General features: G+C 43.6%; 1 protein-coding gene across 1 annotated transcript in view; it reads left to right on the top strand.

Moving 5' to 3' along the window:
• The window catches only part of TMC4 (transmembrane channel like 4), an 83600-nt gene that overhangs the window by 25943 nt on the left and 40946 nt on the right, over nt 1–16711 (top strand). The window contains exons 4-7 of the mRNA XM_040432714.1: nt 391–552; nt 9894–9973; nt 10839–10984; nt 12046–12193. Of these exons, the coding sequence (XP_040288648.1) occupies nt 391–552; nt 9894–9973; nt 10839–10984; nt 12046–12193 (536 nt within the window). The remainder of the gene's footprint in view (nt 1–390; nt 553–9893; nt 9974–10838; nt 10985–12045; nt 12194–16711) is intronic.

The raw sequence follows: 16711 nt of genomic DNA, 5'->3' as shown, positions 1-16711 counted from the left end.
ACCCAGCTGTGCGCTTGGTTCTGGTACTGCAGCTCCCGCAGACAGCTGATCCTACGTCATCGACTCTTAGATGGGTTGTCCCTTCTAGACATTTGTGGCATATAGATAGGATATGCTATAAATGTCCAAAAGGTGCAGGTCCCACCTTTAGGACCCCCTCCTATCTCAAGAGAAGCTTCACTCTCCAGAGGCAGCAGGACCTGGGTGTGACTACTACCTCTGCATCCTCTATAGTTCACACTTGCAAATTTTGCTCTGCAGGACATAAGAGAATGGAAAGGGTGACTTGGCCAGCTAATTTTTTTTGGGCAATGACATGCCCCTGTATATAACTATATGAACAAAATATTTTTTTTTTATGAATATATATTAACCTTTTATCTTCTACAGGTCAGTTTGGAGCCGGAATACAATCCTACTTCAGTTTCCTAAGGTTATTGGTGCTAATGAACTTTATGACTTTTCTCCTAATTGCTGGATTCATTCTGATTCCCAACATTGCCTTTAATGCATTAGGTTTAGAACAGACCTTTACCATTTCTAACACAGACGGTGAGTTTCTATAAAGTCAGCAAATTGATGAATGTAAATGATGCCCTTGATGATAAGTATACTCGCCATGTTGTGTCCAGATGTCCAGAGTTCAACTTTCATTTACTAAACTTTTCTGTGTAATCAGATCTGAGCTGTGATTAGCTCCTATGGGAAACAAGAACTTTTTGTCTTCTGTAACGGTTTAGATCCAGTATATAAGCCAAAAAAGGGAGGGGAAAGGAAACGGTAAAGGAAATGGAAAAGTTTGTAATAGACAGCGAGGGGTAATATTCAGTGCTCATACAACAAGGAGCAATGTCTACCCCTGATTCCTGGTTTCACACAGTACAGTATAAAATAGCTTGGGGAATGTTTACTTCAGAAGTTAATAAGCCTAGAAGTGTATGGTAGATGAAGAATGGGTTCACACATTGCAGCTGCCTCGTAGTTTTCAAAAACTGTGGCAAAAACTATGCATTTTTGATGCAATGAGGCGATGATGTATCAAAACCCTAAACCCTCATTCAAACCTTTAAGCTTGTGAAAAAAATTTAGTTTCAAGCATTTTTTACTAACACTTTTGTTGTTTTTTTAGTGACATTTTGCATGTGTGTCTTTACTAAAGTTATTGCTCTATAGAGAAGTCTATGAAGAAGGCACAAAAACGCTAATGCACACATTTTCATATTTTAAAGGGGATTTCAGGAGAGGTCATTAATATCAGATCAGATCGGGGGGGGGGGGAACTAATATTGATTACCTCTCCTGAGGATAGGTCATCAATAATAAAAGCCTGGAAAACCCCTTCAAAATATGAAAATGTATGACGCTGTATAAATGCACATGTCACCTGTCTCTCTTCCTGCTCACTGCTGCTATGTCTATGGTAAGCAGGAAGAAAGACAGGAGACAGCGTGTGCCTTCTCTTCATACAGCTGATCGGCAGCACCGCCGATCTAATATTGATGAGCTATTCTGAGGACAGGTCATCAATATTAAAAGCCTGGAAAACCCCTTTAACATAGATTCTAAACTAGATATAGATAGATAGATAGATCATACCTCCCAACTTTTAAAAATTGCAAAGAGGGACAATATTCTTGCCGCGCATCACAGCTGTTTTTCTCATACTAGGCCACACCTCTAACTCCGCCCAAAGCATAATTATTGACTCCGTCACAACTGCAGCAGGTGGGGATCAGTTATTGTGGAGCCCCTGGGACAATTTTTTTTCTTGCGCTTCATTATCCATTTAAATATTAGCACATTAATCATCCGATTATGGATATTTTAAGGTCAAAATAATGAAGTTCTGGTCTAATATACAGGAAGAAACCATACAGTCACTTTAGTAAGGAGCAATTTAGTAAATTTATTAATGCACATTTAGGCATTCATTCACCAGGTCAAAAAGAGGAACATTTAAGGATCAAAGAGGGACAGAGGGACTTGGGTCAAAAAGAGGGACTGTCCCTCCAAAAGTTGGACAGTTGGGAGGCAGGAGATAGATAGATAGATAGATAGATAGATAGATAGATAGATAGACTGAACAAAAATATAAAAGCAACACTTTCGGTTTTGCTCCCATTTGGCATGAGCTGAACTCAAAGATCTGAAACATTTTCTACATACACAAAAGACCCATTACTCTCAAATATTGTTCACAAATCTGTCTAAATCTGTGTTAGTTAGCACTTCTCCTTTGCTGAGATAATCCATCCCACCTCACAGGTGTGGCATATCAAGGTGCTGATTAGACAACATGAATATTGCACAGGTGTGCCTTAGACTGCCCACAATAAAAGACCACTCTGAAATGTGCAGTTTGATCACACAGCACAATGCCACAGATGCAATGTTTAAAGGAGCGTGCAATTGGCATGCTGACTGCAGGAATGCCCGTGCAATAAATGTTCATTTCTCTACCATAAGCCGTCTCCAAAGGCGTTTCAGAGAATTTGGCAGTACATCCAACCGGCCTCACAACCGCAGACCACGTGTAACCACACCAGCCCAGGACCTCCACATCCAGCATGTTCACCTCCATGATCGTCTGAGACCAGCCACCCGGATAGCTGCAGCAACAATCGGTTTGCATAACCAAAGAATTTCTGCACAAACTGTCAGAAACCGTCTCAGGAAAGCTCATCTGCATGCTCGTCGTCCTCATTGGGGTCTGGAACTGACTGCAGTTTGTCATCGTAACTGACTTGAGTGGGCAAATGCTCACATTCGATGGCATCTGGCACGTTGGAGAGGCGTTCTTTTCACGGATGAGTCCCGGTTTTCACTGTTCAGGGCAGATGGCAGACAGCGTGTGTGGCGTCGTGTGGGTGAGCGGTTTGCTGACGTCAACGTTGTGGACCAAGTGGTTCATGGTGGCGGTGGGGTTATGGTATGGGCAGGCGTATGTTATGGACAACGAACACAGGTGCATTTTATTGATGGCATTTTGAATGCACAGAGATACCGTGACGAGATCGTGAGGCCCATTGTTGTGCCATTCATCCACGACCATCACCTCATGTTGCAGCATGATAATGCACGGCCCCATATTGCAAGGATCTGTACACAATTCCTGGAAGATGAAAACATCCCAGTTCTTGCATGACCAGCATACTGACCGAATATGTCATTGAGCATGTTTGGGATGCTCTGGATCGGCGTATACGACAGCGTGTTCCAGTTCCTGTCAACATTCTGCAACTTTGCACAGCTATTGAAGAGGAGTGGACCAACATTCCACAGGCCACACTCAACAACCTGATCAACTCTATGCGACGTAGATGTGTTGCACTGCGTGAGGCAAATGGTAGATACTGACTGGTTTTCTGACCCTCCCCTCCAGTTAGACAAAACGGCACATTTCAGAGTGGTCTTTTATTGTGGGCAGTCTAAGGCACACCTGTGCAATATTCATGCTGTCTGATCAGCACCTTGATATGCCACACCTGTGAGGTGGGATGGATTATCTCGGCAAAGGAGAAGTGCTCACTAACACAGATTTAGGCCTCATGCACACGACCGTATTTTTTTGCGGTCCGCAAAACGGGGTTCCGTTTTTCCGTGATCCGTGACCGTTTTTTCGTCCGTGGGTCTTCCTTGATTTTTGGAGGATCCACGGACATGAAAAAAAAGTGTTCGCCTGGCCGTGCGGAGCCAAACGGATCCGTCCTGAATTACAATGCAAGTCAATGGGGACGGATCCGTTTGACGTTGACACAATATGGTGCAATTTCAAACGGATCCGTCCCCCATTGACTTTCAATGTAAAGTCAGGAGTTAATATACCATCGGATCGGAGTTTTCTCCAATCCGATGGTATATTTTAACTTGAAGCGTCCCCATCACCATGGGAACGCCTCTATGTTAGAATATACTGTCGGATTTGAGTTACATCGTGAAACTCAAATCCGACAGTATATTCTAACACAGAGGCGTTCCCATGGTGATGGGGACGCTTCAGGTTAGAATATACTAAAAGAACTGTGTACATGACTGCCCCCTGCTGCCAGGCAGCAGGGGGCAGCCCCCCCCCCCTGTAGTTAACACATTGGTGGCCAGTGTGGCCGCCCCCCCCCCCTCCCTCCCCTCTGCGTCCGGCCGGGAGCTCCTCCTACTGGTAAGTGACAGGTCCGGCCGGGAGCTCCTCCTACTGGTAAGTGACATGACCTGTCACTTACCAGTAGGAGGAGCTCCCGGCCGGACCTGTCACTTACCAGTAGGAGGAGCTCCCGACCGGACGCAGAGATCGCAGCTCGCAGGTAAGTATAATGGTTCTACAAATTGCTAAGTAACCATGGCAACCGGGACTGCAGTAGCGTCCTGGTTGCCATGGTTACCGATCGGAGCCCCATCGATTAAACTGGGACTCCGATCGGTACACTCCGCTGCCACCAATGATAGGGGGGAGATTTTAATTAGGAGGGGGAGGGAGGGGAGAAGGCCCACTGGCCACCAACGAGTTAACTACAGGGGAGGGAGGGGGGGCCCACTGGCCACCAACGAGTTAACTACAGGGGAGGGAGGGGGGGCCCACTGGCCACCAACGAGTTAACTACAGGGGAGGGAGGGGGGCCGGCTGCACTGGCCACCAATGAGTTAACTACAGGGGAGGGGGGGGCCCACTGGCCACCAATGAGTTAACTACAGGGGAGGGGGGGCCGGCCGCACTGGCCACCAATGAGTAAACTACAGGGGAGGGAGGGGGGGGCCGGCCACACTGGCCACCAATGTGTTAACTACGGGGGGGGGAGGCTGCCCCCTGCTGCCTGGCAGCACCTTCCAGGCAGCAGGGGGCAGTCATGTACACAGTTCGTAGTATATTCTAACGCCTCTGTGTTAGAATATACTGTCGGTTCTGAGTTTTCACGAAGTGAAAACTCAGCTATGAAAAAGCTTTTATGCAGACGGATCTTCGGATCCGTCTGTATAAAAACTAACCTACGGCCACGGATCACGGACACGGATGCCAATCTTGTGTGCATCCGTGTTCTTTCACGGACCCATTGACTTGAATGGGTCCGTGAACCGTTGGCCGTGAAAAAAATAGGACAGGTCATATTTTTTTCACGGCCAGGAAACACGGATCACGGATGCGGCTGCAAAACGGTGCTTTTTCAGATTTTTCCACGGACCCATTGAAAGTCAATGGGTCCGCGAAAAAAAAACGGAAAACGGCACAACGGCCACGGGTGCACACAACGGTCGTGTGCATGAGGCCTTAGACAGATTTGTGAACAATATTTGAGAGTAATGGGTCTTTTGTGTATGTAGAAAAATTTTCAGATCTCCGAGTTCAGCTCATGCAAAATGAGAGCAAACCCGAAAGTGTTGCGGTTATATTTTTGCTCAGGATAGATAGATAGATAGATATGAAATAGATAGATAGATAACAAAAAACAAAAAGTAACAGCAGCACAGTGAAGGAAAAAGTTCGGGTGCAAATCCTCTGGAAAGGTGGACGACCTTTCCCCAATTGTAGTATATCCAATGAAAAGGCAGCACTCCAAATGTAGTAAAAGGTGATGATCCGTTTATTCCCTGGCAACGTTTCAGCCCACAGAATGGGGCCTTTGTCAAGACAAGGGCCCCATTATGTGGGCTGAAACGTTGCCAGGGAATAAACGGGTCACTCATCACCTTTTACCACATTTGGAGTGCTGCCTTTTCTTTGGATATGATAGATAGATAGATAGATAGATAGATTAGATAGATATATAGATAGATAGATAGATAGATAGATAGATAGATAGATAGATAGATAGATAGATAGATAGATAGATAGATAGATAGATAGATTAGATAGATGGAACAGCACCTCCAGAGATAATTGCAGGTGCAAGCTACCATAGCAACTATGTAGAAAAACAAATAAGTAGCAGCACACCACTAAATGCACTAAGGGTGGGTAAACAGGTGAATGTGTGAACAAGGTCAAATACATGTCGCCCTTACTTACTATTAAGCAGAGTAGAAGCTCTTAGCGGATATAATTGATCAAAAATATGTTGGACCCATCTACCAGACGTCAAGGTGGCTTCTAATCAGATGGGACCTATGTGACGAACTCCCCTCTTTTGAGGTTGCCACGAGTGCTTGGAGAGGACAACTTGCCAGCCTCTTACAATGTGATTACGGTCCGATGTTGTATGCACCGGTTTAATGCAATAGCAGCATAGTTATATAAGTTCATGTATTTTTCTGTCTTTGGAATTTTATTGTATGTTATGTGAGGGTACCCAGATAGCTAATTTTAGTGTATTCGTGTAGTCTGAGTGTCATTCACCTAATAATATGCACTCAGACTTGAGCTATCCTTCTAATCAGATGGGACCTACTCTAACACGGAGTGTCCAGCTCCATTGTTAGGGTCCATTCACACGTCCGCAATTTCATTCCGCATTTTGCAGAACGAAATTGCGGACCCATTCATTTCTATGGGGCAGCACGATGTGCTGCCCGGATCCGGAATTGCGGATCCGCAATTCCGTTCCCGAAAAAAATAGAACATGTCCTATTCTTGTCCGCAATTGCAGACAAGAATAGGCATTTTCTATTAAGTGCCGGTGATGTGCGGTCCGCATAATGCGGAACGCACATTGCCGATGTTCGTGTTTTGCGGATCCGCGGATCCGCAAAACACACACGGACGTATGAATGGACCCTTACTCTGATTAAAAGCACCAGGCAGGTGGGCGGGGAGTGCTAAGTTCCACAGAGGATGCCTACTCCTCTACTATATATACAGTCAGGCCCATAAATATTGGGACATCGACACAATTCTAACATTTTTGGCTCTATACACCACCCCAATGGATTTGAAATAAAACAAACAAGATGTGCTTTAACTGCAGACTGCCAGCTTTAATTTAAGGGTATTTACATCCAAATCAGGTGAACGGTGTAGGAATTACAACAGTTTGCATATGTGCCTCCCACATGTTAAGGAACCAAAAGTAATGGGACAATTGGCTTCTCAGCTGTTCCATGGCCAGGTGTGTGTTATTACCTCATTATGCCAATTATGGGTCCAGAGTTCATTTCAAGCGTGCTATTTGCATTTGGAATCTGTTGCTGTCAACTCTCAAGATGAGATCCAAAATGCTGTCATTATCAGTCAAGCAAGCCATCATTAGGCTGAAAAAACTAAACAAACCCATCAGAGAGATAGCAAAAATATTAGGCGTGGCCAAAACAACTGTTTGGAACATTCTTAAAAAGAAGGAACGCATCGGTGAGCTCAGCAACACCCAAAGACCCGGAAGACCACGGAAAACAACTGTGGTGGATGACCGAATAATTCTTTCCCTGGTGAAGAAAACACCCTTCACAACAGTTGGCCAGATCAAGAACACTCTCCAGGAGGTAGGTGTATGTGTGTCAAAGTCAACAATCAAGAGAAGACTTCACCAGAGTGAATACAGAGGGTTCACCACAAGATGTAAACCATTGGTGAGCCTCAAAAACAGGAAGGCCAGATTAGAGTTTGCCAAACAACATCTAAAAAAGCCTTCACAGTTCTGGAACAACATCCTAAGGACAGATGAGACCAAGATCAACTTGTACCAGAGTGATGGGAAGAGAAGAGTATGTAGAAGGAAAGCAACTGCTCATGATCCTAAGCATACCACCTCATTAGTGAAGCATGGTGGTGGTAGTGTCATGGCGTGGGCATGTATGGCAGCCAATGGAACTGGGTCTCTTGTATTTATTGATGATGTGACTGCTGACAAAAGCAGCAGGATGAATTCTGAAGTGTTTCGGGCAATATTATCTGCTCATATTCAGCCAAATTCTTCAGAACTCATTGGACGGCGCTTCACAGTGCAGATGGACAATGACCCAAAGCATACTGCAAAAGCAACCAAAGAGTTTTTTAAGGGAAAGAAGTAGAATGTTATGCAGTGGCCAAGTCAATCACCTGACCTGAATCCGATTGAGCATGCATTTCACTTGCTGAAGACAAAACTGAAGGGAAAATGCCCCAAGAACAAGCAGGAACTAAAGACAGTTGCAGTAGAGGCCTGGCAGAGCATCAGCAGGGATGAAACCCAGCGTCTGGTGATGTCCATGTGTTCCAGACTTCAGGCTGTAATTGACTGCAAAGAATTTGCAACCAAGTATTAAAAACTGAAAGTTTGATTTATGATTATTATTCTATCCCATTACTTTTGGTTCCTTAACAAGTGGGAGGCACATATGCAAACTGTTGTAATTCCTACACCGTTCACCTGATTTGGATGTAAATACCCTCAAATTAAAGCTGACAGTCTGCAGTTAAAGCACATCTTGTTCGTTTCATTTCAAAACCATTGTGGTGGTGTATAGAGCCAAAAATGTTAGAATTGTGTAGATGTCCCAATATTTATGGACCTGACTGTATATAATAAAAAAAAGAAACCGCACCTCCAGAGATAATTGCAGGTGCAAGCTACTGTAGCAACTTAACTATGTAGAAAAACAAATAAGTAGCAGCACACTACTAAATGCACTAAGAAGCCACCTTGACGTTTGGTAGATAGATAGATATGAGATAGATAGATAGATAGATAGATAGATATGAGATAGATAGATAGGAGATAGACTGAGAGGAGCCTGATATACCATGGACTCCTTTATCCCCACCCTGGACGTGTCCCCACCCCCCAACCCTACCCAATTATTTCCCACTTGCTTTGGCAATGCTAAAATGTATTTATTCCTGCCAATAAAGCTGATTTGATTTGATAGATAGATAGATATGAGGTAGGAAGATACAGTAGATAGATAGATAGATATGAGGTAGGTACATACAGTAGATAGATAGATGTTACTTGTAGTGATACGGCATCTCAAAAGGCTTTTTTTTAATAATGTTTGCACATCAGAAAACTAATGAAATTGAAATTTTTATTAATGAGAAGTTCCTGATGATTTAAGATTTTGCCGGGGTAATGTGTGGCCGTCCGGGTCGGTGGAGGTATGCAGCACATATGTTATTTATTACAGTGGTAGCAGCTGATGTGCAGCACAGTGGTCTCCCTATTGGACCAGGCCCCTGAGGGCAGTACCACCTGTATTCCCCTGATGGCAGCCCTAGTTTTATTTGCATGAATTATATTCTAATTGCCATGGGCACATGGTATTATAGTTGAATAAAGGCTTGCACGTAATTGCTGGCACCAAGACAGGTCTGGCACAAAAGATCAAACCGTATCCAGGAAGTGATCCATTCACTGCAAGTAAACACGATATTATGCAAATCAGTTTCCCATAAAGTCGGACTGTACTTCTGCGCAACAGGAAACAGGAAAGAAAACAGAAATGAGTGTAAATGAGCAGGTCTGGCACTACAATATGCTGACCTCACTGAGGGCAGCATAGTGCAAATGACAGGTTCGCTTTGAGTCCAGGACTCAAATATTGATGTCCTATTCTCAGGATAGGTCATTATTATCTGAATGGTGAGGGTCCGACACCCAGCACCCCTGTGGTCAGCTGTTTGATGGGGCCATGGCACTCAAGCACAGTGCCGTCCATTGTTTAATAGCTGTGCTTAGTATTGCAGCTTGGTACCATTTACTTGAACGGGACTGAGCTGCAAAAGGGCCATGTGACCGATGAATGTGACATCACGGTCTGATGAAGAGGCCGTGGCACGCTTACGAGCGCCTCAGCTCCATTCAACAGATGACTGACAGGGTGCCGGGTGTTAGATACCCACCAATCAGACATTGATGACCTATTCTGACCCATTTAACCTGAGAGCTCCAGCTAAGCTGCACATTCAATATGTTCATCCCTGATGTAGAGTAGGCAACTTTAATTATATAGGAATGGCTTAAAAGTTATTATAAGTTGTTCCATTTCCTTCAAAGATGTTTGTTTCAAGTATGATCCGAATCCACAAGGACTAGAGAGATTTTACGTCTTCATCATGGACATCCTAATGGGAACGGTGAGCGTAAAATAGATTTTCAATGTTTGACATGTCATGGTGTCCTTTTTATTGTAGGACACTGCTTTCTTCCTGACCAGCGCTACTCTTGCTGCTTTGCACAGTACCCGCCTCCAAAAGAGCCTAGGGTAGCGCTATATACCGCCTATATCTGCCGGTGACGTCACAAGGCTCACTGCTAGGAGGAAGCCTCTGTCTAGCATCATGTTGTGAAGCCCAGTACATCACAACAAACAGGGGCTTGCGCTGCGCGATGTAGGCAGGCAAAGGTGAGGGTCAGAGCAAGGAAATGCGCCAATGTACCTCTCATACATACTAAGTAAATACAGGAGAGGTGATATCCGGGATCAGCCCTGAACCCAGAAAACCCCTTTAAATCCATTGCTTCAAGGGCCAGATATTGATTTATAGGCTAGCCATCCTATAGGTGGCAATAGAGATCCAGCTTTTGTCCTCCTTGATCGCAGTTTATTTACAAAAATACACAATGTAATATCAAATAAATGTGAATTTATTCATTTAATTTATTCATTTGTGCCCTACTGCGGTTTTCCTCCCCTTGAGGGAAACTGATGTTTTTTATACGCCAAAATATGACACGTTTTATAAGAGATGCAGTCTTGTAAATAAATGTGGTACATTTTCGACTGTCCTAAAGACTTCAAATAAGAAATCTATGCCCGCTCCTATGTAGATTTGCAACAAAATGCGCCGTCTTCTTCCTGATTAATACATTTGTCAGAATTATGCAGACTACATCCCCCCATAAGTGGCTGTTCCTACTTTTCTATAATGATTTGTGACAGTTTTTGGTGCGTTGCTATACATTGAGAACTCTTACTGTACGTGTTCTTCTTTCCTCCAGGGTTTTATGGAGCTCACTTATATGTTTTATGGATACTACAAGAACTCGTCTGTGAACTTGGCTGACTTTTCCTATAATATTCCTCTGGCCTATCTTGTAACGACTCTGGTTTACTTTCTTCTCAGTCTATTGTGGACAGTGATCAGGTAAGAAAAGCTATCACACAAGATCAAAGCCCATTCTAGTGAATGAGGCTAAGTAATACCAGATGAAACCCATGCACAGGCTTGGTACTATGTCTGGGTAAAAAAAACTTTGCTTACAGATATCAAGCTGTCACTCCCCGTATAAAATATTCAGGTTCCCCAAGCAGTGCTGTCAGTTATGTAACTTTTTGTCTGAATTCCACAGACAGTACAGGCTGCCATAAACAGCCACCTGAAGTCTGCAGACAGGTCTGTGGACCAATAGTGCCACCCTGAAAAAGGACACACTCCCTAAGTTGTGTTAGGGAGGGAGCTGCAGCAGAAAGGACAACCCCCCTTAACTTCAAAGACTTGATGATGCCAGCATCTCCATCAAAGGTTTCTTTATTAAAGGGGTTGATCACTTTGCAAAGTTTTTTTCTGAAACTCACTGTATAATAGTGACTTCTGCAGATGTGCTAAGCAAACTTCCACCCATATTCTGTTTATCCAGCTCTTTTATTACTCATTACTGCTCCTGTAAACAGTGACTGTAAAGTGTTTTGCCACCGAGGCCCTTACATCTAACATCGTTGTATGACTGTGTTGGCTCCCCTCACCCGTATAATGCCCTGGAGCAGGGGTACTTTGAAGTCTGAACATTTGTGGACATTTCCCTGTTTCCCCTATGCAAAGTCATCAACTTCTTACTTTATTTCACTTTAAAGGTTTAACTTGCATTGACTTATACTGTTGTACTGTGTAACTGGATATTATGTATGTTGTAATATATATCCTGTTCATTTGCACTGTGTTTGCACAGCACTGTGGAAAGAGTAAATGAATACTGAGAGACTTTTGGGACTTTCTAGCTAATAATGAGATGCTTGTAATTTTGACATCTGATATAAGGGCCGCAGTGGAGGCATTTTTACTAGGTGGAATATGGTGCCTACACATACATGTCATTAACATAGACCCATAGGAATGACAAATTCCATCGTAACGTGTGAACACAGCAATGCAGTGGGAAAGAGCCCTGACAGTACTAAGAATGATTTTTAATCCTCTTCTTCTTTCAGATCAGTTCAAGGTTTCAAGCAGAGTTTGATAACCGATGATTCGTCAATGACTAATTACACAGATAAGGTGCTTTCAGGCTGGGACTTCTGCATAAAAGATGAGAAGATTATAAAGCAGAAGCAGAGAAGTATTCGATATGAGTTAAAGGTCAGTGCTTGTTATTAAATCTCCTTGTGTGACTGGCACGTGTCCCATTGTTGTCATCTTCTACAACATCTGTCAGGATCAGATCTGGATCACACACAATTGAAATAAGTTATTTTTAAAACCAGTAGGGAAATTGGAATATGTGACACCAAGCAGTGTATAAAAAGGAGCAAAAGAGAAAGAACAAGGCCTCTGGTGTTCAAGCCTTGGATTGCATCCAATAGAATGATCACTGGAGGCGCTGCCAAGGTTCAGATGAATAATACATAGGAGGTGGTATAGTTGATGTAAGGTATCTTTATTCACAGATAGTCTACGTGTTTCTGGGGCTGGATTGGCGGTTATTGGCGAGTTGCCAGCCCAGGAGACGGCAGGTACGGGCACAGTCCTGACGAAGGGGGAAATAAAGATACCTTACATCAACTATGCCACCTCCGATGTATTATTCATCTGAACCTTGGCAGCGCCTCCAGTGATCCTGACCTTTTTGCAAGTTATCTTCTATACCTGTCGTTTGCCCTAGGAGCAACACAGAGGACACAGAGGACCACGGCTGCAGCCTAGGATAACCGCCCACCGGTCGGGATTCTAAATAACTGGTCAAGTGATCTATAGCAGTTGTGACTTTTTACAACATTATCCGATAAGCGCAATTGCGTTTTTCTAAAATTCATTGGTAAACAATTGATATCGTACATGTGGCGCCCCTTTCTTCTTATTTGTATCTCTACATATCCAATAGCATATGACCTATTACATGTATAAGAAGTCCTCCGATTTACTAAATTGAATGTTATTCTAGGATAATCCCATTACAGAGTAACTGTCACGGCAAGTATTTATTTATAATAACTTAAAAGAGGGGGTCGGCACTCCAATTTCAGAATCACTCCAAGAGTCAACTTTATTTATGCTGAATACATCAAACAGTTCATTGATAAAACGTAGTAAAATATAGAATAAACGAGTACAATTAATAAATGATAAAATCAGTAATGGATCACCAATATGCCGTGTTATAACCCAAAAGGTAAATCAATACTGAAGGCAGAACAATGCTGTTTGCATAACTTCATGTAATTTACATCATGACCATATTGTGCTTCATGCAGCACGGACAGAGATTCCACACCGTGCACTCCTGCTGCAATTCAAATGACCTATTGTCACCTATTATAATAAATGTCCAGCTCATATATTGGTTACTAAAAGGACGTAGTTGCTGAAGAGAAAGGCAGTGCGGCACTCACTCACTGTACGTCACGCGCCTGCGCCGCCTAGTGGGAGGAGCAGGCGGGTGACGTCAGTAAGTGCCGCCCGCACGTACCGGAGCTGAGTGACTGGACTCGGTAGTACGTACGGGCACTGTCTGAAGAGTGAGAGGACTCTGCATTCGGGCGCAGGTCGCAGGGCAGGCGAGATCTCAGAGGGAGGGAGCCAGGGCGCACGGCAGAGAAACGACAAGAGGGCGCCCCTGCCGGCGCCCCCCTTCTGACAGCGCCCTGGGCAGCCGCCCGGCCCGCCCGCCCCTAGAAACAGCCCTGCCCCTACCTACTGTGTTCTCCCCATAAATTGTAAGATCTTGTAGACAGCATCCTCTACCCCTCTGTACATTTCTGTTAATAGTTCCTTGTTTATTGTATTTTTATATTTGTGTAGTACAGGAGTTTCATAGTGAGTACTATGTGGATTGCGCTACCGCCGAGGATTTCTACACTTTACATATGGATTACCTACACTTTACATATGAATACTGCTGTGTGCGGAGCCCGGTGTAATAGAGTACAGTGACTGCACCGGGCCCCGCCGCTATTCCGACAGCAGTTGCGGGCCTCCAGCTCCTCCTCCCTCTCCGCTGATACATCGCAGGTTGCGCTGTGCAGCATCGCGGCCCGCGAAGTATCCGTGTTAGCAGAGTAAAAATTGCAGCATTCACCCCATAATACGCACTGCCATTTCCCCCCGACTTTTGGGGGGGAAAAGTGCGTCTTATGGGGCGAAAAATACGGTAAATCTGAAAATTGTGGCGTGCATTTGTATTCAGCCCCCTGTATGCTGATATACCTAAATAAAATCCAGTATGACCAATTGATTTCAGATGTCACCTAATCAGTAAATAGAGTCCATCTGTGTTTAATTTATTCTCAGTATAACTACATCTGTTCTGTGAAGGCCTCAAAGGTTTGTTAGTGAACATCATGAAAAACAAGGAACACAGCAGACAGGTCAGGGATATAGTTGTGGAAAAGTATAAAGCAGGGTTATAAAAGAAAATATTCCAAGTTCTGAACATGGAGCACTGTTCAATCCATCAAGCAAAAATGGAAGGAGTATGGCACAACTGCAAACCTACCAAGACATAACCGTCCAAGTAAACTGACAGCCAGGCAAGGATAGCACTAATTAGAGAGGCAGCCAAGAGGCCCATGGTCACTCTGGACAAGCTGCAGAGAATCTGTCCACAGGATAACTATTAGTCGTGTACTCCACAAAGCTGGCTTTTATGGAATAGTGACAAAAAGAAAGCTATTTTAGAAAGCAAGCCGTAAGAAGTCCTGTTTGTAGTTTGCCACAAGCCATGTAGGGGACACAGCAAACATGTGGAAGAAGGTGCTCTGGTCAGATGAGACCAAAGTTGAACTTTATGGCCTACATGAACAACACTATGTGTGGCTGAAAACTAACACTGCACATCACCCAGAACACATCATCCCCACAGTGAAACATGAGGGTGTCAGCATCATGCTGTGGGGATGCTTTTCTTCAGCAGGGACAGGGAAGCTGGTCAGAGTTGATAGGAATATGGATGGAGCTAAATACAGTGCAATCCTGGAGGAAAACCTAGTAGAGGCTGCAAAAGATTTGAGACTCTGATGGAGGTTCACAACAACCATAAACATAAAGCCAGAGCTACAATGGAATGGTTTATATCAAAGCCTATTCATGTGTTAGAATGGCCCAATCAAAGTTCCTACCTAAATTCTATTGAGAATCTGTGGCAAAACTCTCCATCCAATCTGACTGAGCTCGAGCTATTTTGCAAAAAATAAGCAAAAATTTCAGCCCCTAGATGTGCAAAGCTGGTAGAGAGATACCCCAGACTTACAGCTGTAATTGCAGAGAAAGGTGATCCTACAAAGTATTGACTAAATACAAATGCATGCCAAATTTTATACATAAATAAAATTTTATTTATTCAAAATTTTGAAAACCATGAATCATTTTCGTTTCACTTCACACATACTTGCTACTTTGTGTTAGTCTATCACATAAAGTCCCAATAAAATCCACTAAAGTCTGCAGGGCAGTCTTTAATATTGTTTGGACCCTGGGCAAGAATTTACTTGGGCCCCCTGGATCCCGCCTTCCCACACCCTAGCATGCAATCACACTCTCCACCACAACACACACATACCCCAAAAAAATGCACACACCTCGTAGAGTAGTAAACTTTAATAATGATAAGTGGCCACTAGAGGTGTCCCTTGGCAGTAATGTAAATACTGCCTTTTTTTCTGAAAAGACAGTGTTTACATTAGAAAGCTTGCAGAGACATGCTATAGACACCAGAACTACTACGTTTTTGCTGTTGTGGTTCTGGTGACTATAGTGTCCCTTAATATAGAGGGGGAAAAAAAGAATCGGCACAAAAGTATCAAATAAAATGGCTGTATCATTATTCTAAAAATTAAAAAAATAATAACTTCTAACACAAATATATAGTATTTTGCAGACTACTTTTTTTTTTTTTTTTACAATGTGCAGATAGTACTGTACTACTAACCCCTCCATCCACCCCTATATACAGGGTAATACAGCGCCACATACCTTTTACATCCAGTGACGTCTCTTTGATGTAGATGTTCTCTTTCCTCATCTTCTCCTTTTAGACCTTCAGACTAGACCACCATTTTTCAGCCATTTCTTGTCTCTGCAGTTTGACAAACAAAATCTTAGTTTACTACTTTTCCATCATTCTCCCATCTTCTGGACAAATCATCCTACCACCCCCAATACTGTGCCGCTGTGCTCCTCAATACTATACTGCAGAAACAGATAAACCCCCTGATAATAGTAGTACCATGCAGATAGTGCCCTTCAATAATTATTGCCACACAGTGTCCTAAAATAACTGCGCCCAGCAAATAGGGCCCCTAATACTAATAGTGTAAACATAACGTCCCCGAAAAATAATTGTGGTAAGCTGATACTGTGCCAAGGTGCCCCCACAGTAATAGTGCTCCCAAAAGTCCCACCAATAGGAATAATTTTCTGCTAGAGCACACATGGTAGTATTAGTGCTCCTACAGTGCCCCCAACATGTCCCCACTGCACCCCAGAAGTAATAATGCTCCCATAGTGCCCATACTAGTAATCATGTTCCCCATAGACCCACAGTAGTACTAAAGCCCATCATAATGCCTCCCAATAGTAATAATTCTCCTTATAATGTGCCAGTGCAAAAAATACCTCCTTTTAATGCCCCCAGTTGAGCTAATGTCCCCATAGTGCCCCCAT

The sequence above is a fragment of the Bufo bufo genome, chromosome 1, assembly GCF_905171765.1.
Source record: "Bufo bufo chromosome 1, aBufBuf1.1, whole genome shotgun sequence".
NCBI classification, from domain to species: Eukaryota; Metazoa; Chordata; class Amphibia; order Anura; family Bufonidae; genus Bufo; species Bufo bufo.
Note: the sequence above shows the minus strand (reverse complement) of the source record. Positions and strands in the feature narration are given on the sequence as shown.